Source organism: Phoxinus phoxinus, assembly GCF_949152265.1.
Source record: "Phoxinus phoxinus genome assembly, chromosome: 16".
Classification (NCBI taxonomy): domain Eukaryota; kingdom Metazoa; phylum Chordata; class Actinopteri; order Cypriniformes; family Leuciscidae; genus Phoxinus; species Phoxinus phoxinus.
Window position 1 is genome coordinate 28,243,760 of NC_136891.1, and position 26,722 is coordinate 28,270,481.

General features: G+C 37.9%; 1 protein-coding gene across 1 annotated transcript; it reads right to left on the reverse strand.

The window, feature by feature from the left end:
• pdgfra (platelet-derived growth factor receptor, alpha polypeptide) lies at positions 1 to 26,138 on the reverse strand. The gene is made up of 29 exons (XM_079584018.1): positions 25,914 to 26,138; positions 23,215 to 23,290; positions 22,871 to 23,131; positions 22,516 to 22,770; positions 21,218 to 21,384; positions 19,708 to 19,870; positions 19,290 to 19,476; positions 18,633 to 18,748; positions 18,196 to 18,486; positions 17,832 to 18,095; positions 16,678 to 16,808; positions 16,390 to 16,558; positions 16,068 to 16,257; positions 15,803 to 15,918; positions 13,892 to 14,018; positions 13,507 to 13,703; positions 12,706 to 12,800; positions 11,566 to 11,698; positions 11,091 to 11,195; positions 10,786 to 10,896; positions 10,409 to 10,562; positions 8,868 to 9,028; positions 6,260 to 6,375; positions 5,256 to 5,378; positions 4,999 to 5,110; positions 4,804 to 4,903; positions 4,611 to 4,716; positions 3,063 to 3,295; positions 1 to 1,991 (listed from the first exon to the last, which is right to left on the reverse strand). Exons 2-29 carry the CDS (start codon positions 23,267 to 23,269, stop codon positions 1,847 to 1,849), a joined length of 4,383 nt encoding a protein of 1,460 aa, XP_079440144.1. The 5' UTR covers positions 23,270 to 23,290; positions 25,914 to 26,138; the 3' UTR covers positions 1 to 1,846.
• Between the last annotated feature and the right edge of the window lie 584 nt (positions 26,139 to 26,722).

The following is a 26,722-nucleotide window of genomic DNA, read 5'->3' on the forward strand; positions in this document are numbered from 1 at the left end:
TCAATTAAATCTCATTTATTGAAATATAAATCTTTTGAATGTACATGGTCATAATGCATATTATAGCAAAAGAATAACATCTGTTAAAGGGAATAACTACCTAGCATTACGCATGTATTGTACCATAGAATATACTTCATACTTCTCCTTTGTTTCCCCTCTTCCTGCACAAGAACATTCACACTGTCTCTTTAGGAATCATTTACCTTCCTTTTTCAGCATAGACACATTTTCAACGTCTACACACACTCACACACACACAAAAAGCAGAATAATGAAATGCTATAACATATTCAAAAGAAGAGTTTTAAAAAGTGCAACAGTTTTTTTTTATACATATATATCTCTCCTCCTGACGTGCCACAGTAGAGGGTGAAGAAGGGGGCAGGCAGTGATATGCTGAAGTCCTGTTATACAATGATACACACTTACAACAAACAGTGATGTATAACATCAAAGTAAAGAAAATCTAAATGACGTGTCTCTAAGATGCTTCAAGACTACAGGATTTGGCTATGTGATTTTTATCTACACTGTGATTTTTTAAATCGCTGGGGGGGGGGGGGGGGGGGGGGGTCACACAAATCTTCACAAGCACTTCGAACTAGCACTTCTTGGCAGGCCATGATTATCTCTTTTTCCATTTGGTTGAATGCTCATAAAATCCACTTGACAGGTACAACTTGGAGAAGAATCAGAGAAAACTGAAAAAGGTACCGACTTTCAAACATAAGCAAATGGTTTCACTGATTCACAGAGTCTTTCCTCGTGACTACACTGCAGTACAAGCTTCAGAGACTCGGTAAAATCCTCAAAAGATGCCGTGAAACTCTTTGAGATAAGCCATTTCATTTGGGTCATCTTTTTAAAAAGATTAGCTTTGAATATCAGTAATGCCTCAGACTAACATAATAGTCACAAAATCAGAAAATTCTTCGCTTCAGTTCGGTAAAAAACTTTGGCCACACGTAAAGATGTTATAAATAGTGACATATCAGCAACTTATAAAGGTTGAAGTTACAAAAAATACAATGCGACTCACAGGTCAAAACACAGTTGCCATTTTCTTCATTTAGGACTACATCATTTCCAAACCCAGTATTCACAAATAATATATCCCTTCTATCCAAATAGTACAAAAATAAAATTCAAACTGCCACTTATTGAGACATTGACGATATATGATCAGTTACATTAAACCTATATGTCTTGCAGGGTTTGTGCTGTTTAGTTGGTGTACTGCTCCTTAAATGACATAAGGTTCTGTAAAAATGTAAAATACAAAACAGGCCTGATTCAAAATAGTTGAATGTTGACTCAGTTATGCTGGTTTTTAAGTGTTTATAGTGGTTTTTTAGTAGCTCAGATGGATTCATCTGAAAGGTAGCAGTTGTGAAACCACTCAGGTCACTGAAATGCTTTTAAATGACATGCTTATATTGCTGATCGGAATGCCCGTCAAAATACAGACACTGACACACACGAACTAACACATTACAAACATACAGAAATGATATACAGAAACAAATATCTTCTCCGCTTCCCCTCCTCATTGGTCTTAGCTCCATTAGAGTCACTTAACCACTTACTGAGCCTCATCAAGAGCGCTCATAAAGTCCAGTGGTGCACAGCTCATTCCTCCAGACCTGTAGAGGGCGATGTCTAATCCAAAAACATCAATGACATTCACGCAGCAAAGTTTTTTTCTTCTTCTTCTGAAGGCTCCAATAGAGTGTAGTGAGGAAAATATGATTGAAGGATGCAGGGAGAGATCCATGAACTTGTAATGAATCAGAGTAAAATGTGTCTGTAGATGTCTTTCTCTCTCTCTCTTTGCATCATTCTCTCACAGGAAACTGTCCTCCACCAGGTCTCCTGAGTCTAAGCACATCTCGTCCAGCAAGGTGATGTCCTCCAGGGTCTCTCCTTCACGCTTGGTCATGGAGCTGCTAGAGCCGGTCTCTATTGCGCTTTCATCCGACGTCTGAGAGCTACAGAGAAAAAGAGAGGACAGTTCAGTCATTCATATTGTACTGAGTAATGGACAGTTTTTAAATATGTCATAAATATGACATTTTGTTGAAATGCAAAAAGAAAAAAGTAGGGATGCACTGACAATAATAATTGTAATTATTACAATAATTCAGTTTGAAAGACGATTACCGGTATATTGGCCGATAAATCTAAATCCAAATTTTTATATAATTTTTGAGAGCTTGATTAAACAAAAGTCTCACCATTAAAAGTCATGTCCCAATCACTTCAACATAAATCAAACTAGTCTGAACCAGTGTAAGCTTTAAAACTTAAAATGAAGGCCAACTTTCCTTAACCAAACCCCGTTCCAATTCCCCAAAATTCCAATCATATTCAAGCAATTCAAAACCATTATGGCGAACGCAACACCATCTGAAGTGTCTCAGCTGAAGGAAATAATATTTTATATTAATATTTTATCGCCTTTAATATATTCTCATCAGACCGATAACGATAACATCAAAAATTTACATATTTCAGCAGATACCGATATGGTGGCCAATATATTGTGCAGAAAATAGAACAATTTATGCTATGAGATTGTCAATAGCAAAAAATAATTGTGTCACGTGAACCTTCAGAAATCATTCTAATATGCTGATTTGGTGCTCAAAAAATATGTATTATTATTATCAATGTTGAAAACAGTTCTGCTGCTTAATATTATTTTGGAAATGGTGATACATTTTTTCCCAGGTTTTTTTTTTTTTTTTTGAGAAATAGAAAGTTCAAAAGAACAGCATGTTAAATAGAGAAACATTTAATTAATTTTGGACATACACAACAGTTCAAAAGTTTAGGGTCAGTAAGATTTTTTTTTAAAGAAATTAATACTTTTATTCACTAAGAATGCATTAAATTGATCAAAAGTGCAATTTAATAAAAGTATTAATTTCTTAAAAAAAAAAAAAAAAAAAATCTTACTGACCCCAAACTTTTGAACTGTTATGTGTGTCCACAATTTTAAGAATCATCATTCTAAGCCAATACCCCAAAGTGAGAATCTAATGTCATTTGTGGGCTACCTGTGGCGGTTCCTCTTGCTGTAATTTGACAGCGGGTCGAGGTCCGGCAGAGGAATGATGTAACCGCTGTCAGAGCTGAGTCTTTGTTCATCAAAGCCGCTCTCGCGGTCCTTTAGTTTGCCCTGGTTCTTGTAGAGCACGCCCATGTACGCATCTTCATTGTCAATACACTGCACCCGAGTCACAGCGGGGTGATCGCTCTTCAGGAAGTCATGATTCACGCGTTCATAACACTGCACACCAAGAAAAGTTGTAAATAACATTTGAATATGTAAAAAAATTATGTCAAATAGACATAAAAGTACAACAGAAAGAGTATTACAGCAATAACAAGTAGAAAAACGAGTTTATTGAAAAGGATTTATGTGAGATAATGTGTAGTTAATCTCAAATTAAGCTTGCCGTTCTCTCTTATAATGCGTCGTACTGAAGGAAATGAGGGAGAAATTGAATCATTTCTGGTTGTTGTAAATAGCACTTCAACGCCACCATAAACACTGCTCAACCCCGAAGTTCTGCGCCATTTCTGCAAGCGTTCTGAGGTTACTTGAGGGCTTACAGGCCAATTCACGAACCGCATTTCCCACCACACCCCTGCCCAAGGTGCTATAACAGGAGCTAGTTATTCCCTGGGCCATGTGACTCTGGCAAGCAGAGTTTTGAAGTACCACGTGTGGTGTCTGTTTAATAGAGCAATTATGGCTAGCTGGCGGACGCTAACTGTATGCTCCTGGTCATTAGCACTGCTGGGTTTCGCCTTGCTGGGGCGTTAGCCAGCTGCAGCGCTGGTGTGCTAATCTCTGTTAGCGGTCTGGCAGTTTTGCCAATGATGACATAGACATAGCCAAGGCCTCAAAGCCCAGATTGACACACTGCATTTAAGCTACAGGAAGTGGGAAGCCATTTCCACCATACTTTTATCTGGGCCATTTATTAGGGCATGCTGGGACATATTATTATAGTTTTTTTTTTTAATTCTATATTATTAGTTTTCAATTTTAGTTTAGTTTAGAGCATAAATACAGTAGATAGCATTTATTTCATTATTTTAGAAAATGACTATTGTAAATTGCTATTTAATTTAGTTTCAGGGTATATTTCATCCCTTATAACATTATTAATGAGTGTGGCGTCGTCAATGTTAGATGAACTCTACCCTAAACATCTCACAATTGAAGGCTATGGTTGTTATTTTTTGTATATATCAATCAGATACCCCCTTATTGTCTTATTTGGTGGTTCTTTTTGGCAAAATACATGGTTCAGATGTCTTGGAAGAGATTAATTACAACATCAGATATTTGTATTTTATTTTATTTTATTCATTTCTGTAAAAAAAAAATCATTGTTATTTTAGTTAAGAATAAATATATATTTTTAAAATCAAAAAATTATATTATAGCACAAATATTTTAGTTAGAGAAATAATTAAATAGTTTTAGTAAATGGCTGAGAAATATTCTCTCCTAAAAATGATTTCATCGCAAATAAAACTGAGACCATTTGAGTGTGATAAATCTCAATCTAGTGTCCATGTTGCAGGCTTACCCTCTTATATCCTGAGGGCAGCAGAGAGGCCACCGTATCACTCAGGCCGTGGAAAGACGGTCTCTTCTCTGGTTCACTGTTCCAACACTTCATCATAAGCTCATAGCTGCACATAGACAAACAACAGCACATTGGTCAGATATCTGCGGCAAGCACAGCAAAGCAGTCACGCAAACTTCAAGATGGAACGTACACTTCGCTGGAAGCATGTTCGGGTTTTGCCATTCGGTATCCACTCTTGATCTTGTTGTAGAAGCTGGAATCCACAACCATACCTGGATAAGGCGTCCCTCCTACAGAAACGACAAAAACACATTATATACTGTGCATTTGTCATTTGTAAAGTTTGTAAATAAATGCTAAAAGTCTATGGTCATATTAATCATACCAAGAGAGAAGATCTCCCATAATAAGATACCATAAGACCAGACGTCACTGACTGTAGTGTACAGGTTATCAAAAATACTCTCAGGGGCCATCCACTTCACTGGAAGAAAAGTCTGTGTGTGAGAGACAAAAAGAAGAAGTATTAGAAGACGAATGTTTCAGCTGTTTTTGCCAAAATAGGGCATGTCAAAACACTGAAAATATCCATAATCTATGATTTATCAAAAACACCACATTAGGACTAAGACAACAACTCACACTTCCTTTGGAGACATAGTTGTTATCGTGCATGATGTCTCTGGCCAGCCCGAAGTCACAGATCTTCACTATCTTGCCTTGAGACAGCAGGACATTACGTGCAGCCAAGTCTCTGTGTACACACTGTGGGAAACAGGGACAAATAGAAGTAAACAAGAGTGTGTTTGGTACAGAGAGTTATTCCATTTGAGTCTGAGCCATTCCATGTAACACAGTCTTGTACACATTTGTCAAGTACCCTCACAGCCCCATCAAAAGGCTCAACAGTTTGTTTTTCTCTTCATACTATATATTACATTCTATATAATTTAGCGTTATGTTAAGACATTTTTAAACCACAAAAGGATAAAGAGACTCACCAAGGAGCACATACATACATGAGCGCCACACAAATATTTATAAAAAGATTTTTAAATGACACACATTGTATTCTTTCTTTCTGATTTCTTTTAATTATAAGCAGTTTTATAAAGCAATTTTATTTAACAGTCCTAATATTTAGGTCTAAGTTTAACAAAGAAATATATAGTTTGCTAGGATTCCTATAGAATATTCTTAAGCAACCCCTTTCATAACCTACAGTAACTCCTTTCCTCAACTCTCTCCCTCACTGTCTTTCTTCAAGGGTGGTCTAGAAAGTCCACCTTTGTGGGATGAGATTTAATAAACCCTCTGTTGCCGAATTTTAAACAAGAGGTCTAATTAATAGTTGCCACAACATAACATGAAATGATAGCAGCATCGCTTTTACTGAGAGGTTTCAGTTTACCAGGGAAGTTCTGCAAACCCTCAATCCTGTATTTTAACTATACAGCCACAAGCAACCCTTTTCTCAAATATAGAAACCTACCATCAAGTCACCTCCTCTGCAAAAACATCCACAATCGCTATAATGTTATGTCTCTCAATGTTATGTCTAAACTGATCAAAAAGTGTTTTGAAGTGAATGTTTACAGACTAAACTGACAGAGGCAGTTATCCCGCACAAACAGGATTTAACTCACGTTCTTAGAGGCCAAGAACTCCATCCCTCGAGCCACCTGATAGGTGAAACTGAGGAGGTCCGCTGTCGTCAGGCCTTCATTGGTGTCATCTGAGAGAAGGTTCTCAACTTCACCGTCTGTTAGTCACACAAACATTTTAAATTAGAACCGTATGCTCAAAAGTGAGTTTGTGTGTGTGTAAAGTCTGAGGAATGGCAGGCAGATGGATGCATTAAGACGTTTGCGCTACAATTACCATCTGTAATTGCAGGGTGCACGGACTGTAGTGACATGGGTGGACCTCTCTGCTATCACTAGCTAAACATCAGTGTGTATGTGTGTGTGTTTCCTACAACAACCAGCCAAGCCAAACCAGACCACAAAAGATGCCAAACCAACCGGAGTACGTGCAGTAAACGAAGGATGGACAGAAAAATAAAGCGCCAAAAGAAAAAGAAAATCTGGAGGATTAAGAATGAGAAAACAGAACAGGAAAAGAAAAAGAGATGGATGTGATTTATACTTAAAGGCACAGTTCAACCAAAAATAAATACTCTGTCATTATTTATTCACCCTGATGTTGTTCCAAACCGGTATGACATTCTTTTTTCCATACAACACACAGGGAGAAAATCGTTTTTCATGCTCTTTTCAATGCAATTTCAATTAATTAGAGCTTTCAAGCGTTTAAAGTTTTTAAAGTTATAAAATAGCTTTGTAAATTTGTCTGTAGTCTAAAATTTAAGATGTTTTTCCACTGTTAATATTGACCTGTGCTTAAAAGTTAATGATTCGGGAATAATCATTCAGCCGATCTTTTCAATAAATCAGTTGATGGGACTAATACAGTTTCTCACACAAAGCTCGAATATGAGTTCATAAGACTTGCAATAGTCATACATATATGTACAAATAGCTATTGCAATATCACACAAACAAGTCAGTCTTTATGATACTTTGGTCATTCTGAATAGACACATAACCAACATTTAGAAAGCCAACACTTAAAGGGGTCATGACATGGTTTTTTTATTTTTTATTATTATGTTCCCTTAGGTCCAATTATAGTATTACTATAGTTTTTTTTACAAAGAACTTTTAAAATGTAGTGATTTGTGACCTTTTCTCACCCTGTTTCTCATCCTCTGATTCAAACAGTCTGTTTTGGAGGTGTTTCCCCTTTAAGAGTTCAGTGTTAACGCCCACTGTTATGATTGGCTAACGTCAGTGCCTATGCATCAATTATTAACGCCCCCAGCCAGAACATTTGCGGATTCAGCGTGTTTAAAAAGTTGTTTAAAGTTTTTAATACATTACTTACAGTTTGCGTCGTCGTTGTTGAGCCCAGAATAGTAGGCACGGACTTATCTTTGAGCAACAGTTTTCTGGCAAAGCCAGCATCATTTTGGGATTTGTTCTCAAAACAGTCATCCTTCTTAATGTATAGAACACACGCTTAAACTAACACTGCCGTGACTGAGACGTCCGCAAAAAATAAAGTGCATCCATTTTTCCCTGACGACTGGATCTTTCGCAGCGTATTCAAAGATGTTGTTTGTCCACAGCCAGGAACAGCACATCTGCGTGGCATCATAATTTCCCTGTACACAGACCCACTCGCTGTCCGTCGACTGAACACTTGTGAGGCGCGCAGCGCGCGGGCGCGACAATGATACGAAATGAGCGTAGTTGCCTTGCGCTTTAGGCGTAGTTGTCTTGGGCTGGAGGCGGTCATATGCAAACGCTGGTACGTCACTTCGTACCGTGACGTCACTTCTTACCATGGATCCAGAACGAGCTGTATTTAGAGCTTGATTAAATAAATGATTCGTTTATAATGGGGAGGAAGTCTTAAGCTATGAAACTTGCAGGACGTTTTAATGGTACAAAGACCTCTTTTTTACCAAAAGATCAAGGCAAATTTGTTTTCTCATGTCATGACCCCTTTAAGAGTTTATAGTTCAAGACTCAGAATTACCCAGACTGTTATTAATATGGAGATAACATCAAACATAAAAACAATAACAAATATTAAGAATATATTTTTTTTAAATGTATAAAAATATTATGTGGATGTGGTATAACAACTTTTAACCACAATTAAAGTGAAGCCACAAATCTACTCATGCTTCTTTCCAAATCTGAGGATTATATCTCTAAAACTATGAATTTTATGAAGCATTTTCTAAGACCATGTCATGTGAGTTTTTAGAGAAGGCTTTAGATATTGTATTGCCCTGTAAACATCTACTTGCAGTCTATTTTCCATTGCCTGGCGAGAAGAACTGCGCTATTCATGTTCTATTGTCTTCCCTCGACAAACCTTCCACACCTCTGCGGGTATGAGACTTAATCTTCATTATTCTTTTATCACATTCTTTTGTTTGTATTCAGCCATTATTAGCTTTTATTCTGGAATTACATGGCTTGCCTTGTAAGCTTGAAAGCTTCAGTTCTCATTCATTGTTCTTGGATGGGGAAAAAAGTAGAGTCTTTAAAATATCTGCTTTTGTGTTCCACAGAGGAATGAAAGTCATGTTGGTTTGAAACAACATGAGAGTGAGGGTTAGTATATGATGACCGAATAGTGAGTTTTGGGTGAACTATTCCTTTAAAAGAGTTATCTTACCAATTAACTGTCTGTAAGTGGGAGGATGGTCATAGTCTGATCTCTGGATGGGAGAGTATTTGGAAGCTTCACTCATTTCCAGCATGGGGACGTATTGCATGGTGTCTGCTTGCTTCATGTCCATATAATCACCTTTCCCCTCAAAAGACAGGATGACGTAGCTGCACACACACATAAATACAGAAATAATAAGTCAGGCGAGAACATAATGCTGTGTAAGGTCACTCTAGATAACAGATAACACACACTATCTGTATATTTGGCCATGCTTATGAATGATTAGATCATCTTATAGCAGAACGATCTGATGTGGACTATAAGTGAATGTGCAGACATTAGATCACCAATCTTCTCACTGTGGGTTACAACATACAGCCAGTGTTGTTATTGTTAACTAAAGTAAAACTATTAAAATATTTTCCATTAATTGAAATAAAGCTGTAATCAAATATCAATATTTTATAAAAAAAATGAAGTTTAGTTAAATAGGCTATGATTATTGCAGTAAATATTATGTTTTTACTGCAAAAACTGCAATATTAAATTTTCACACATGAATTGGCAACTCTTGAGTCCAGACCTTAAATTCTTTGAAAGTCTTTGGGATGTGTGGAGGAGACTTAACAGAGTGCTTGACTCTCGCATTGTGAATACAAGACCTTGACCAAAAATGTATGCACTTCTTCAAGAGGTGTCTGCTGTATATCTGCGTTTTATTCAGCTAAAGCGATCGCTGGGCGTCTTTGTCTATATCAGGGATTTCCTGGAACGTACAGTATTTGAGTCTTTCAGTCCTCCGGCGTTGAGTATGAATGAAACATAAATTACATGTGAGAGTTTAACACTCAATGCTCACATCGCCCTATTTTGGGTAAAATAGAAGAAGAAGAAATACTGCTGTCTGAAAATATTTGAAGTAAACATATGATAATCCATAAGTGTGTATCTGAATGAGCACGCTTTCGGACTAAAAGTCCAGAGGGATGTAAAAAACACAGAAATGTGTCAGCAGTTAACAGGTTAATGTAACATTTCTGATTAACGAATCATTTTTGCGGAATCCAAAAAACTTCCATACTGGCGAGCTAACCTTCTTGGAGTGTGTTAGAGTGTCTCGTCTATCATATCCAACGACATTTACGCGGCAGTAGCAGATGCGCGCTGTGACTGCTTGCGTTTTATGACAGGTTGCAACCAGCGTTAAGGTGCATGCGATACCGCCACCTACTGTATGCTGGGATGTTAACCAGAGACTGGCACTGGATAATTGATGTGCCATATTATCATACGCGTGTTATTCATTTAAAATATTACGGTTATCGCCAAAATATCACGGTTATCGTCAATAGCGTTGTATCGCGACACCCCTACTCTACCTCTTTACTTGTCTTTTATCTCTCTCCTCTCATAAATGTCTTTTATCTCTCTCCTCTCATAAATGTCTTCACTTACCCAATTAGACTGCAATCCTGACACCCCTAATCTTCAATCAGATTAAAGAGCTAAATAAAAACAATTCCTAACATCACGTTTTGACTGACCTCCTGCTGTTCTCATCGGCCGGGTTGATGCCAAAGATGTCTAGATCTTTCTTGCCCTTTTCTGTGTGGCGGCTGAGAAAACCATCTCTGTTCTTATGCAGGTAATTCACCAGGTCTCCATAGAAACAATATTCTGTGATAATGTAGATTGGCCCTGAAAAGAGAAATGGACAAAAAGAATGAGAAAGATTGAGAGCAGTGTTAATAAAACTGGTCCAATGTTATCAGAGACTTGTAAAATGTCTAAAAGCAGGAGGTTAAAGTTCTACATTGCACTTAACTCCGCCTGTTAAAACGCCACACAATAAAAACCCACAAACCAAGAAGAAACCACCCTAGAGACTGTCTGTGTTATCTGTGTGTTTGTGCATTTTCACCTGATTTGGTGCACGCTCCCAGAAGATTGACAATGTTTAGGTGAGGACCCAGGTGGGTCATAATTTTCAGCTCGGACATCAAAGCCTGTTTCTCACTGGAGCGTGCTGTCGCTGAGGAAGCAATCATATTACCAATTATATTACCATATTGCCAACAAAAATTAGCTTTTAATATCATTAAATTAATCATTATAATTCATAAATGAGATATTGTTGTGCTTATCATCCTGCTTGTAAAAAAACACTCTCCCACCAGACATTGTATAAGCAAATCAGAACTACTAGTCACACTTCAATTAACTCACGTTTAAGCATTTTTACAGCCACTTTCATCACAGGTTGAGAACGACTGAGTCCGTAAGCAGTGCCCTCCACCACTTTCCCAAACGCTCCTGAGCCCAGGACACGACCTGCAACACATACACACACACACACACACACAAATCTTTAACTCGTTTGCATAACCAGAGGATGCCACAGTCCACAGAAACATTATCTAGTGTAAGAGAGCATGGAAACACAAAGCGCTTTCTGTAACTTTTCAGTATTACCACAGTGGTTTCCTGTGCAAGACCATATTGGATGTTTGAGTCAAAAACCTCAATCAGTTTGCACAGTAACCACACAAATCACCTAAATAGATTGTGATGATGTCAGATTACAAAACCACAATCCCATAAACCACACGACCACAACAAAATTTCACTCAAAGATGGCTGAACCACACTGAATCCACAAGACAAGATCATGATGGACTGATTCACTACCACTGTGACTCACCCAGAACAAGGCTATCTCGAGAGAACTCCCAGCGGGAATCATATGGAAGCTGCATGGGATCGACATAGATGTACTCGTGACCGTCCGGACTGACCGATTCAATCACACGCCATCTGATCTCATAACGTGGTTTCTGAAACACAGGTGCAGAAGGAGAGAGTGATTCGCATGTGGTCAGGAACAGAGCTTACAGATACTGGAGGACACTCAGGCTGTTCCACACTCAGGTTGAGAGGTGAGAAGTGTCATTCACACTCAAACAATGTGACATATGTTCAATTTACAATCTCATTTCAGCCCTCACAGAAGCTAACATGACTGTGTTGATGCATTTTGTCTATTCATACCTCAAATGTGCATGAGTGACTACAAGAATGAATGTAAGAGAGTGGGGATTTGTGAATATGTGCATCAGTGGGTGAATATTTGAATAGGTATGTTAGTGGATGAATGTGTGAGTGATTGAATAAAGAGACTGAGTGAATGAGCAAATAGGTACATTACCGTTTCAAAAGTTTGGGGTCAGTAAGATTTGTATATGTTTTTGCTCTTATGCTCAACAGTGGTACATTGATTTGATCAAAGATACAGTAAAACCGTAATATTGTGAAACATTATTAAAATGTTTTCTAATTTAAACTACATTAGAAAGTCATATATTCCTGTGATGGCAAAGCTGAATTGTCAGTCTTCAGTGTCACATGATCCTTCAGAAATCATTCTAATATTCTAATACTATTTTCTTATTATTATCAATATTAGGCAGTTGTGCTGCTTAATATTTTTGCGTAAACCGTAATATAGTTTTGTTCAGGATTCTTTGATGGATAGAAACATATATTTGTCTATATTTGAAAACATACATTTTAACATTATAAATGTCTTTACTGTCACTTTTTATCAATGCATCCTTGCGGAATAAAAGTTAATTTCTTAAAAAGATTTTTACAGACACCAAACGATTGATCGGTAGAGTAAGTATGAATGAATGAATAAGCGTTTAAAAGGGTGAGTGAGTGAATGGTTGAGTCAGTGAGTCAGTGTAAGTAAATGAGTAAATGGGCAAGTGATTGAGTAAATAAACGAGTGAGTGAATGAGTCAATGTGAATGAGTGAGTGAGTGGATGAATGAGTGAGTACCTGTTTCCAGATAATGACCAGCACAATGAGTGAGATGACGACAATGACCAGCAGCACCAGAACAGCAGCAGCCACAGTGAGCTCTGAGTGCGGACCTGAACACACCAGCAGCAATGAGGAAGTGGACGGTGGAAATGTGAAAGGATATTGTACAAAATTGATCTATGAAAATGGCCGAAACAAAACTAGCTTTTCCTTGAGGTAAAGCTAAAATAATGTACCTAATGCCATCATAAAAGTATAACATTTTGAACTGCATCACTTTTGTATGCTGTGTTAATCAAGGTGTGAGCAATTCATTTAAGCTGTAACTTAGTGAAGCGAAACCCCTGCCAACCGCAACTAGTGTAAACACATATGGATTTGTTTCTAAAAGCAGTGGAGGGTCCACCTGAGAAATCTATCACAGGAAAATAACATGGGGAGCCTGACAAGACAGGCACGAAATGAGGCTAACAGATGTTAGGACTACTACAAGTATTTACTGAGTTTAAAGCACCATGATGAACAGATAATCACACACAAACAGATGTTTCCTTATAATGAATGAGATTTCAACAAACAAAACTTATCCTCGGTGCAAATCTACTCCCAGGAATTCATCCCTAAATAAACTGTACACCTGTGATTCAAATTAGTTTCAAATCAGCTTGAAACTTTGTTTACTCTATGAATGCATGACAAACAGTGGCACTAAGAGATTTAGAGCACTTCAGATGAATGGATTGGTTTAAAAAATCAACTTTGTGGCTGTTCAAATAAAAAAAGCAGTCTCTGTAGAGACAAGAACAGGGCTCTTACCATTTGCCACAAGTTTAACCTCCCGTGAAACAACACCCATGTCATTTCTGGCCATACAGCGCACAGCAATCGTGCTCTCAAGATGGTGGAAAATTATGTGACTCTCAATGTGGTTGTCCACATCCATTTGCAGTTCCACAGTGATGTCCGTAGAGTTGATCGGAAGCGGTATCCACTGGGAGGAATCGTTGGCACAGCTGGTGAAAGAAAGAAAAGTGAAGTCAGCGTGTCATTATGGTGACTTAACTTTACACTCTAGGGATGTGACTGTGTCACCAGTTTGGACTGCTTTTATAAAAGGAAAGAGTGAGAAATGATGATCAAATGAACAAAGACAGAAATACCAATACCTGTAGGGAGTGAAACAAGAAGGAAGACTGCTTACTGTTTAATGTTTTTGCAGATATACCAGTCCACGTCAGGGACAGGGGAGCCGCCAACAGTACACACCACTTCCTGACCTGCAGCAGAGCCATGGTGGATGTCCATCAGGTCCACAATCACAGGGGGAACTGGAAGAGGAGACAGATTTTTACTTTCCTTGCCAACAGTTTTACTGGCCACACCACAAATTGTTTGGCAACAAACAGAAATTCATACTTTTATTCAGCAAGGATGCATCATAATAATCAAAAGTGACAGTAAAGACATTTATAATGTTACAAAGTACCGGTATTTATATTTCAAGTAAATTATGAACAGGCAGCAAATGGAATGGATTTGTAGTATACTTGGTATAAAATAAATGTTTTTAATATATTTTGTTTGTTTTTTCACAAGGGAAGAAATGTTTTTTGAGCAGCAAATAAGCATATGAGAATGATTTCTGAAGGATCATGTGACACTGAAGACTGGAGTAATAATGCTGAAAATTCAGATTTGCATCACAAAAAAATGAATTGCATTTGAACATAGGCCTATATAAAACAGTTATTTTATATTGTAATAAAATTTCACAATATTCTAATATTAATTTTAATTTAATGTTTTTTTCTTACAAAACTATTTATATGATACAAATAATGTATTACTTCTTTTTTCATTTGAAACAAAATATAATATAACTTCATGGAAGCTATGACTTCATACACTTTTATTACTTTTATTTAAACATTTTTTAACATTATTAAGTACAATTAAATGTGGAAACTTGAGTAACATTTTTAAAAATTACCCTTTACTTTAACATGGTGTGCTTATTTTTAGTAATTTCTACACCTCTGTATTGAACACGTACAGAACATAAGAAATCCAGCGCTTGTACTGTAAGTACATGTAGCTACAGATTGCTTGACAAAGATCCTCCAGTTGACAACAAGAAAAACATAAGCAAATACAGTGCTATGCATAAGTTTAGGCACCCATGCTAAAGTTGACTAAAAAGAGGAATAAAAAATCATCTTTTGGAAATTGAACTTAATGCCTTAATTTAAAAAAATAGGAAAAATCCAACCTTTAAGGACACCAATTTTCTTTGTGAATGAATAATGTATCGTAAATAAATAAATGTTCTTCCTTAAAATACAGGGTGCATAAGTTTGGACACCCCTATGTTAAATTCCCATAGAGGCAGGCAGATTTTTATTTTTAAAGGCCAGTTACTTCATGGATCCGGGATACTCAGCATCCTGATAAAGTTCCCCTGGCCTTTGGAATTAAAATATCCCCACATCATCACACACCCTTCACCATACCTGGAGATTGGCATGGAGTACTTTCCATAAGATCATCTCTCAATGCAAATCAAACTAGCTGTTAGGCTAACTGAAATAAAACCATGCCAATCTCTAGGTATGGTGAAGGGTGTGTGATGATGTGGGGATATTTTAATCCCAAAGGCCAAGGGAACTTTATCAGGATGCAGAGTATCCTGGATCCATGAAGTAACTGGCCTTTAAAAATAAAAATCTGACTGCCTCTATGGGAATTTAACATAGGGGTGTCCAAACTTATGCACCCTGTATTTTAAGGAAGAACATTTATTTATTTACGATACATTATTCATTCACAAAGAAAATTGGTGTCCTTAAAGGTTGGATTTTTCCTATTTTTTTAAATTAAGGCATTAAGTTCAATTTCCAAAAGATGATTTTTTATTCCTCTTTTTAGTCAACTTTAGCATGGGTGCCTAAACTTATGCATAGCACTGTATATGTAAAGAGTGCTGAAGAAAGATATAGAGGTGCATCGAGATAAACCAACAGCAAGCAGAGACAAAAGCAAACACATGTAAATGTAGGTAAACCAAAGAGTGACAGAAACAACTTGTAGGTACACAGAGAAAAAAAGGTCCCACCTTTAACCTGAAGGTAGAAATTGTAGCTGGTAGTCAGGCTGCTTATTTCTGCCCTGATGGTATAGTTCCCACTGTCCTCTGCTTTAGCCCTGATCAGGGTCAACACACCCTGGTAACTGAACAAACCACACAACAGCTTTAAATCAACACTTTTAAAACATTTAAGCACAAATACAATGTATAAGTAAAGCAATTTTAGTCACTTGTAAATACAGAAGATGTAACAGTGCTCAGATGAGGTTGGTGAGGTGGAAGTTGTGGTCACCTGGTCTCGCTGATTTTCAGGAGGCTAGTGTTGATCTCTGCAGCAACGTCTCCCAGGACGGAGCCGTCCTTTAACCATGTGACTCTGGGAGCGGGTAAAGACTCTATGTCCACCTTGAACTCTCGCACCTCGTCCAGCCTAGTAGTCTCCACTGGACCAATCAAAGGATTTATGTGCACAAACTCATGATCTGTACATAAGGGCAGATTAGGAACGCAAATTAACCATCGTCACGTATGCATATGTGTAAATCATCCTTACGCATTAAAAATCATGTGCATTTTATAGCGTGTCTGTGTGAGTGTATATGTGATCTCTGTACCATAGACTGTAATAGTGAGCTGTTTGGTTTGGCTCTCGTTGCTGTTAATGTTAGTGATGGAGCAGGCGTAGACGCCGCTGTCTTTCGGTGAGGCGTTAGTCACTCTCAGAGTGTAATGGATCTCGAGATCTCGCTCATTCTCCTTTACGGTCTTTACTCCTCGATCCGCCTGAGAGAGAACGACAGAGGCAGAATATAAATGTATGTCAAAAAAATATACTTATTTTCAATTTGTATTATTTTCGTTTATTTTATCTAGGTTTATTATTTTGGAGCTGTTTATCTCACCAGTTTCCCAGGGTATTTCCAGTGATCCTCCAACATCATACTGCCTCTGGCCACACAGTCAACAGTGATCGACTCACCCGCCAGCAGAGCCTTCTTCTCTGCTCGTAGCTCGACTCTCAGATCTGACCCTCCTGAGAAACAATACAATAAAGTCAAATTCAGTTGGTTTAATGCATGGCAGGGGAAGAAACAAAATTCATTGTCTCCTGAAAAAGGGCAGAAACATTTAACCAAAACATGTGCATATATATATCCAATCATGACAACTCTGAATAGTTTAAGCATGCCATTGAATATGGCAATTTTAATGTATTTGGTCTCTGCAGAGTAGAAGCCCACTAGGACTAGATCTGCTACACTGCTGCTGCTGCTATTGATTATTGTTGCAAGTATGGACTTGCTACTGCTAAAAGATACACATACACACTGCTGTGAGCATGTAAGATCTGCTGCTCCTGCATTAATAGAAACACACAAGTCCTGTAGCAGATCTAGGCAGGTGGAGCTGGGAGGTTTTCAGAGGAACTCTGATAGCGCAGCAGGACTAGCTTACAGCAAAAACCAGACTATTTAAATGTTGAGGAAGCAATCTCACTGGCTGCGGTATCAGCAGAGGCCAGTCATCTTGTGCCATGCGGTAATGATGTGATTGCTTGCAGATTGCATGTAAAGAACCAATCAGCCTGCACCTTCTAGAGTTTCATGACTGAACTAGATATTTAGATTAGACATTTCAAGAAAAAAAAGAGTGTAAGATAAATTAAGTTGTTTTTAAGGAGACTATATAAACACTTAAGGCATGTCATAATGTCTTATGTTTATTCCAGTAAAATTTTTAAAAAATGTGTATATATATATATATATATATATATATATATATATATATATATATATATATATATATATATATATATATATATATATATATATATATATATACTGTATATATATATAACTTTTTATTGTTTTTTACTGGAATAAACATAAGACAAAAAAATTTATTGTGTATTTAATTAAATATAAAAAACAAAAACCTTAGAAAAATACAATTAAAATATTCCTCTTTTCAAATTTTGCTTCTCAAGTAAAATCTTGTTTTGAAATGATTTGGATTAAGAATATGTCGATTTTTTGAAACTGTATAATAAACTGACCTGTCCATCCGTGTACGATGTACTGTATGCTGTCATGCTTCTGTCCTTTAACGAGGGCCCTGCAGACATACGTCCCAGCGCTGAAGAGGCCGACGAAACCTCTCTTGCTGTCATAGACGCTGTGCAGAACCTGATTGGTCTCAATGTGAATCAGAGAGACGCTGGTACTGGGGTCTGTCACACGGCAAGGAATCTCCATTTCATCATGACTCAACACGTGGTTTTCAAAAGGTGCCATGGATGGTACAAACGGCGTTTGTGGATCTGTGTGCGTTGATGGATCAAAATGTTTGAAGGGAAGAAATTCAATGTCAGTTCGCCATGTACAGAAGGCTTCATACTAACATATTGTACCTGTACCTACCTGGCACATAGATGTAGATGGTGGTCTCCTCGGTGTTGTTGCTGGAGTCATAGCTGCAGCTGTATTCTCCTGTGTGAGCAGCTGTCGCATTGCCAACAGTCACGGTAGAGATGAAGAGTCCTTTCTTTTCAGAGTCGGTCTTATCATGAAGGTAAACAGGGCTTTGCCAAGTGAGCTCGGCCTGACCTCGACATGTGAGTCTGAAAGTTGAGTGGAGAGACACCACCATGCTCTCCCTCTGGGGCCACATCACTGGAGCCAGCACTGACTGTGGCAGCTCTGGGTACATGGCTGTACAAAAAATAACACTTTGATCGTGACATGAACAAGTATTTGATTTTCTCATACACATCTCATAGGTACCAATGCTTTAGATTTGGGTTTCTGAATCAATGCAGGCACTTCATACATAGTTCGGCTGTTTTATATAATCATACCTTCAACCAGCAGTTTGAATGAAAATCTTGAAGTCCTGGAGCCAGTCGACGCAACAACCTCATAGATGCCACTGTCCTCCTCGATGGGATGGCGGAAGACCAGAATATTTTCATACCTTCATGAGAAAAAGACATAATCACTACAGTTATTTGAGTGGTATTATGAAACTGGTGACAAAGCTTTGTTAAGAAAGGTTGAACTAACAATAAATTTACAGCATTTATCTAACTCAATGTTAATGTGTACATATAAATATATTTATAACATTTCACGAGTTGCATGAATATTTAAAAATTAACCTTAAGCTGAAATTAAATTCTGTAAAACAAGTTTTACAATTTATTTATGTAGGTTAATGCTTTTAAATATAACATTTTATAGTATTTATTTATTTAGATTTTTTTAAATGTATAAAAAATACATTTCTACAGTATTTATTTATTTATAAGTATTTTATGTTCATTTTCAAATATTAAAAAAATAATTTTTATAGCATTTATTTATTTAGGTTAATACAAATTGTTCCCATAAAACCTTCGTGATATCTTATCAAAGAAATACATTCATACATTATAATATATTTCATAGAATATATTATCAGTAATAGAGATTATTAAAATAATGTGTATTTTGTGAGCAATTTTGTGAAATTCTACCTGAGGCCACCCAGATGAGTGGTCTTGGTGGAGATGTAGCTGTCATCCAGCTGAAGGCCATCTTTAAACCAGCTGACCTTTGGCTCAGGGTCAGCATCAATGTAAATGGTGAACTCTTTTTCCTCCAGAAGAGACGCAACCTCCGCTGGCCCAATACCATTCGATATTACTTCCACAAAAGAGCTCTCTAAGGAAAGAAAGAAAGAAAGAAAGAAAGAAAGAAAGAAAGAAAGAAAGAAAGAAAGAAAGAAAGAAAGAAAGAAAGAAAGAAAGAAAGAAAGAAAGAAAGAAAGAAAGAAAGAAAGAAAGAACATTGATTGATTGACTACCCCACATCTGTTCATCCCATCTCCGTTTACTGGTTTTAATGGTGAAAGCAGAGGTGTGCAGAATCTAAGTGAGAAAGGGAAGTACATACCGTGGACTGTGATCCCCAAACTGCTGGACTTGGTTTGTCTAGTGAGCTGGTTGGTTACAGAACACTCATAGCGTCCAGTGTCTGCCACGGAGGATTTTTGGATGTTGAGGATGTACTGAACCTTGTCTGGGAAAGCTAGCTTTATCGGAACAGCCTCTCTGGCCTGAATAGTGAGAGAACGAGGAGAGAAAATAAAGAGCAATATCACACACATGTGGAATGATGATAGATATCAGTTGCTTAGAGTGTTTTTTTTTCTTTTCTATAATCTATTTTACCTACTCCATTTTTATATCAGCCTTTTCTTTGAAAAGATGTACTTTAGCCTCTGTAACACATATTCTCTGCCAGGACTAGTCTGTACCAATATGTCAGTGCAGCCCGCTAGAGATAAATCAGCTCTACACGAGTCTTTTAAAGGGCCGCAAACTCATCATAAACAACCCCAGCAGAACCAGCACAGCTCCAGACCAGACAAGGACTTGGAACTTCTCTACACAATTCCACACTGCTTTCAAAAACCAATGTCTCTTATTTTAAAGATAATGCTTCTGACAGACTCATTTAAATCAAACATGGATGTTGTGCTACATCACACTAAAATCTAAACACATCTTTGCCGCAAACACACACAAAAACTAACTAACCTTTTTTTTTTTGGAGGGGGGGGGGGCGACTTTCATTCATCATCATTTACACACACACACACACACACACACACACACACACACACACACACACACACACACACACACACACACACACACACACACACACACACAATCACTAAAACTAACTAACTAACATTATTTGATTTGGAACTCACTTTCACCACCAAGTAAACAACTTTTTCATTTTCAAAAAACATCACTTTATATTTATAAGCTGTTTTCCTCATGGGGACCAAAAAATGTGCCATATTTGTGGGGACATTTTGTCCCCATAATGTAGGGTTTACCAGGCCACACTCACTAACTAACAATTTTTTTTATTTGGAACTCTCATTCATCATCAAATACAAACTAAATGACAACTGACTAAACTATCAAACATTATGATTAGGAACTCACATTAATCATCAAACACACAAACATATTACAAACTAAAAACTAACTCAAACTAACTAGCAGGCATTTTTTGCATTAGGAGAATCCTTCCTTAAACATGCACATTTTCCCATACTCCCACACGGATTCACAAAACCGGTAAGAAACACACATCTGTCCTGAACACTCACAGGACGTGCAGGTCATAGGTCAAAGTGCACAGTAAATTAGTGTCATTCCTTTCCTTTGAGGTTTCTACCTTCACTTTTTTTAAGATTCAATTTTTGCATTTTCTCCTACTGTAACATAAAGAGTGAAGGAATACTACACCAGAAAACACCTCTGCATCACATCAGAAGTCTTCAGTTCTAGAGTTTCAGAGGAGCCAGTTTTGCATATATTAGGGAAGTACACAACAGAGAGGGAAAGAAAGAGAGAGAGAGATTCTTGGTTGAGGTTCTTGCCTGTTTTTCTGGATGAACCCACTGCTGGTGGAAATCCTTTCCTGGAGGAGTCTCACAGGTGAGATTGACAGCATCCCCCTCGTTCACAGCCTCCATACTGGCTCTTAGCTGTATGCTGAAGCCCTGCTGTTCATCCTCATTCACACGCTGTCCATCGTCGTCGTCATCTTCAATGCAATCAAAACCATTCAATAAATGAACAATGCTGTTATAAAACTCATCTTTGCTTACTAGTCTTCTATTAATAATAAAACACGTGTGAGTGAAAACAGGACCAGTTACTTGATGCAAGGTTAAACTTAGTCCAAGACCAATGCAGAAACACCCAATCACTTTATCAATCATTTCGATTTATTCCTGTACAAATTCCTTACGCAGTGGCCTTCGACAGTCACTAAATGTTATTCTCATGAGGAACGTGCGGTGTGTGATGATGATCCAAAATGAAGCAAGTGTGTGTAAGCATCTCACACCTGCGGCCCACCCCAACTCAAAATGTCATCATCTCTTCGTCAACAAGAATTTGTAATCTCCCTTGGTATCTAATGTCAAAGCTATGACCTAATGTTTCACTTTACGGCCCGTTATACAGAAATTTCAAAATAAAAGTTAACACTTTATTCCAATAGTCCACTTTAGACATTCTACTAACTATAAGTAACTTAGCAACTACATGTCAACGACCAGTCATTAGAGTATTAGTAGACTGTTAGATCAGGGTAAGTACAATAAGTTGACATGTACTTGCAAAGTTACTTACAGTCAGTAGAATGTCTGTTGGGGAGCATCAGAATATAGCGTTAGCAGATATTAAGCAGACAAGTCTATACTAATACTCTAATGACTGGTTGTTGACATTTCCAAAGTTACTTATTTTTTACCACTTTTCAACCAAAATTCAACTCATTTTTTTAATGTACTTTAAGTTGAAATGACTTAAACATTCCAGTTGATTGTTTTTAAAAATTTAAGGCAGCAACTTAGTTTTTACAGTGTAACTTCTTCATGCATCTCTCTCTAATTTGCAACGATGTCAGCTAACTTCAGAGTTTTGTCTTTTCAGTCATTTCAACTTAAATGACATCGAACTGACATTAACAAAATGAGTTGAATCTTATATAACCTAACTTTGAGTTAAAGCAATGTAAAAAAAAAAATGTTGTCATGACTTTAATATTGATCATATCATTTTTTTACAGTGTAGGCTACTTAGTTGGTAGAATGTCTAAAGTGGACTATCGAAATAAGTTGTAACCTAAACACTCTGAATGTTGAATTATTTGTAGTGAATGAATTACCCGTGTCATTTGTCACATTATAAACGCTGCTCCTCACTGCTTTGCCATTCACGCTCGTCTCGCAAACGTATTGACCTGGTGATAACGTGCCGAAAAAGCCCATCTTGTGCTCGTACAACAGAGAAACCTCATCCCCACTCTGCAGGTCTCTGAGAATCACTTGATAATCTGGGTTTGTAGCGAGGCATGGGATAGTCATCATGCCCATGTCATGTGTCTCAACAACAGGTTCAGACACGAATGGAACCTCAGGGTCTGTGGAACAAGAGGTGGGAGTCATTTTCACAAAAACATAATGTGCTAATAATTTGTAATAGAGGCTATTCAGTAGTCGTGAACAATAACGTAGGCCTACCTGGAACAAAAACGTAGATCTCAGCGTAGCTATCAGACGGATCCACATATTCGCAGGTGTAGAGACGTGTGTTTAATGCAACAACATCAACGAGCACCAAAGTACTGTGATTAAACCCGGAGTGCACAATGCTGTTGACCGGTAATGGCTCGGCCCATCTCACTCTGCTTTCCCCAGAGCATGTGATGTTGAACTCCGAATGAGGTGTCAAAATAAAATCTTCTTTATCTGAATTAATGACCGGCCATGGTTTTGAAACACCTGCAGGGAAATATTTAATGTATTTAATTAATTATACTGTAGTGTAGCTTTTAAATTATCTTCTTTTTTTAAAATCCACATACCTGTAAATACCCCTAAGACAATCCCCAAAACGAGATGTGTCTCCAGGAATCCCATGGTCACTTTGATTGTGCTCTGCTGAAAGGGGGGGAAAGATGTTACTATTTTAAATATTTGAAGAAAATATGAAAATTATACATAGATATAGGCCTATATATAACTTTTTGTTTTTGTCAATTCTGGGTTTGATCTCTTGTGGTTAATCCAGTGTAAAATATGAACCTCTATTAGCTCAGGTAGCCTGAATCATAGGAAGCAGAAAGTTTTGGAAAGGTTCAGTGCCAAGAGTCAAGACATAAAAGGTCTTTAAGAGTCTGGACGCTGTTCAGTCAGTACACTGACGCCAGACTCGTCGTCGGGGAGCGCTTGGATAGATCTGTTCAGCTTCAGCTGTTTGACCAGCAGGTGGAGACACAGTTCTACACATTTCCCCCGACAGACCACCGCTGCGAGTAGAATCAACAGAAATCCTATGAGTTTTTTTTTTTTCTTCAATGTTCCAAAAAATACGAAAAGAGTTTGTTTACATTGGTACAATTGTAACTTTTAAAATCCTAAACCATAAGGATACCTTAAAATATAAAACATAACAGCTCATATACACACATCTCAGTATTAAGAATTGTTTCTCTTTACTGCTTAAATCTATGTGACATTGTGACTCTGAGCGGGAGTTATGAGTGGTTAACGGTTTCATTTATTTAAAATCTATATTTTTCCTCGGTCTAAATGAATATGCAATTAAATTTGGCCATCTGAAATAAGATTTAGGCTATATTCAACCTTTTTATGAACTGTAGCCTAAGCCTAAAATGCGTAAATAAGATTAGAGTGCTGAAGTACGCACTAAACAATGTGACGTCGGAGTGACATCTTTTCTATGTGATTTTTGGACGTCCAATTTCGGTCCACTGAAGGGGTTGTTTTGTAACGCCAGGTGACTTCTTTTTTTCGACGTCTACCGCACGTCTAATGTTTGGTGTGCAAATGTTTTTTGGCATTCTGTTTTTGTTCCTGTGATTTCAAAAGTCCCGTCACAGGTCTCAAACGCTTGCCTCGCCGAGTTTCTAATCAGACATTCCACGCGCGCGTGTTTTATCTCTGTCTGTCTAATCCTCAGACCCCTGGGTTCCATCAGCGCTTCAGCACACAGCCAGTGTCACTCAATCTGAAGTGGTCAGCTCTGTTATTGCAAAACTCAATTATCCTAAAAAATGCACCACTTATTTAATTGGTTTTCTGTAAAATAATAATTATATATCAAGGTAAATAATTGATGAAAGCATATCCAGTTCGTTTAAACGTTTGTGAAAAAAATATACCGCAAGGGGTACTTCAAAGTGAAGGGGGAAAAAACTTTTTTTCTTTTTTACAGCCCAGAGAAGACTGAAGCTCTGCCATTTGCTCATGTCAGCCCCACTCAAGCTAATTATCCTTGGTGAATCCGGGGGTGTTGAGTAAGACTGTAATTAGTCGACCCCTTCTGTGCAGCAATTTGGGAATCAATTGGATTGCCGAGGGAATCAATTCTGGACCGCTTTTGGTACCGCTCATCTGTCCAGCGGTGCCTGAGCGTACTTTTCTCCGCGCACGCCCCATCACCAGGCGCCCACACACACAGATGCGCAACTGGCTGCCAAACACACCCGATCCGCTGCGCTTGACACTCTCGGGCAACAGCTGAGCGAGGGGTGCCATCCAACACCCGGTTACTTCACGCGTAAAAAAACGATTTCCATGGGAATAAAAGAAAGCGGTCTAAAGATAGCATGGTGATGTGAAGTCTCAGCTCGCTGCAGAAAAATAAAAAAAAAGCAAAAAAAAAAAGATTTTCTTATATTTCATCCAGTTACAGCCTTATTTTAGTCAAAGCAACGTGGTCTCCTTGGTCCTTGGTAAATACTACCTTAATTGCATTAAGTTAATCCAGATGTGAGAGAAGTACCCATTCATGTAGATTCATCATCGACGCGGAACTCAGCGCAGAAGGCGGCAAAGTTTTTCTAAACTCCTCAGTCGTGCTTTGACTTCATCGCTCCGTAATAAATAAATATCCATCCATCCCACTGACAAATCCAAAGAAGGGTATTCCAGAATGGTCATGCGCATCCCATTTACATTTTGATGGGTAAACAAGACTCAAAATCCAGTCTGAAATGTGTTTGCCATTAGATGCCAGAGCTGCGCCTCTCCAAGGGCTGAGACACCCCCAGCTGCGCGCCTGTGGCTCCAACTGGGATCCAGCACAACCAGGCTTTGACTTTACGAGTGATAATGCGGTTCCATGGGGGAAACAAGTATATATCCTCCTCGATGGTGTCCAGAATCAAAGTGGAAAAATCCGTTTATTTTTTCTGAGATGAAAACGAATGATTGACTTGTCCATTGTGAGCATTTATGAAATATATATATATTAACATCCACTTATCATTTAAAAGTAAATAATTCAGTGAGTTTATATAGGGCTAAAACATTTTTTTTTTTTTTTGGTTTTGTTTCTTTTTACTGGTCGTCTCAGAAATTGAGAAAACTAAGTAAATTAAAAATGCAATTGTTCAAAAAAAGAAATAAAAGAACAGCTTTAATTAGTCTAATCCTGAATAAGTGCAATTGTGCTCAAAGGTTTTTGAACGTCTGGTGGAAACTTTGCTTGAAAGAAAATGCAAAAGAAACTAATTAAACTAATTGAAACATACAATACCTTTTTAATCCCTTTTGGTTGTTCCCTTTGATAAAAAAGAACAGCCAAAATGAATGGCAAAGCTCTTGTAAAATACTCTAATCAGCCCAAGGGTCCTCAGTTGTAAAGCAGTAGTAATCCTCTCCCTTGTGCTGTGCTCCTCCGTCCTGCACCACGGCCACTCACACAAATGCGCCTCTGCAAGAGCAACCTGTAATTGATTCAATGTTACAGTCCATCCTTCCCAGAGAACTAATCATCTGGCTCAAAGTAAATAACTCTCAGGAAACGGCCCCTCCTCTCTCCCGCTGCCCCAGGCGTGCCTTCAAAATAAGAGTCCGTGTTTTCACACTGCAGCTCCGAAGAGGAGTCAGATTACTCCGTGCTCTGCAGTTCTGAAGGAGGTGCATGAAAAGAAGTTGAGCAGGGAAGAAAAGGACCATATGTTTTTTGTAAGTCTAAGAGGGGGCCTTTTTGGAATAAAAGGATCGTTTTTTTTGGGGGGGGGGGGGGGGACAATGAAGTCAAGTGACCCATTAAAAGTGTTTTTATAGAGGCTTAGGTAGGAAAGAAATCAAAGAATTGGGAATGCCCAATTACATTCAGTAACTCGATTAACCTGTCATCACGCTTCATTCTTCATATTCAGCTTTTAGATGCTTGCGCTTTTCAGTGGTGGTTGCTGCTGCAGCTATTTGCGCTTTCTTTCTTTTTGTTGCATGGTGATTTAAGCTGACTTTCATTTGCGGCTGTTCTGTCATTTCTGCGACTTTCAACTTTGCAGTGTTTATTCAGTCATTTTTATTTCTCGTTTTATATCGACCAAATGG

Excerpts from the sequence above, each read along its gene's own strand:
- pdgfra (XM_079584018.1), bottom strand. The coding sequence starts at position 23,269 with ATGGGATTCCTGGAGACACATCTCGTTTTGGGGATTGTCTTAGGGGTA. Across the intron at positions 13,704-13,891 it reads ATCTGCAAAAACATTAAACA|CTGTGCCAACGATTCCTCCC; the intron begins GTAAGCAGTCTT and ends TTCTTTCACCAG. Across the intron at positions 9,029-10,408 it reads GCCGATGAGAACAGCAGGAG|CTACGTCATCCTGTCTTTTG; the intron begins GTCAGTCAAAAC and ends GTGTGTGTGCAG.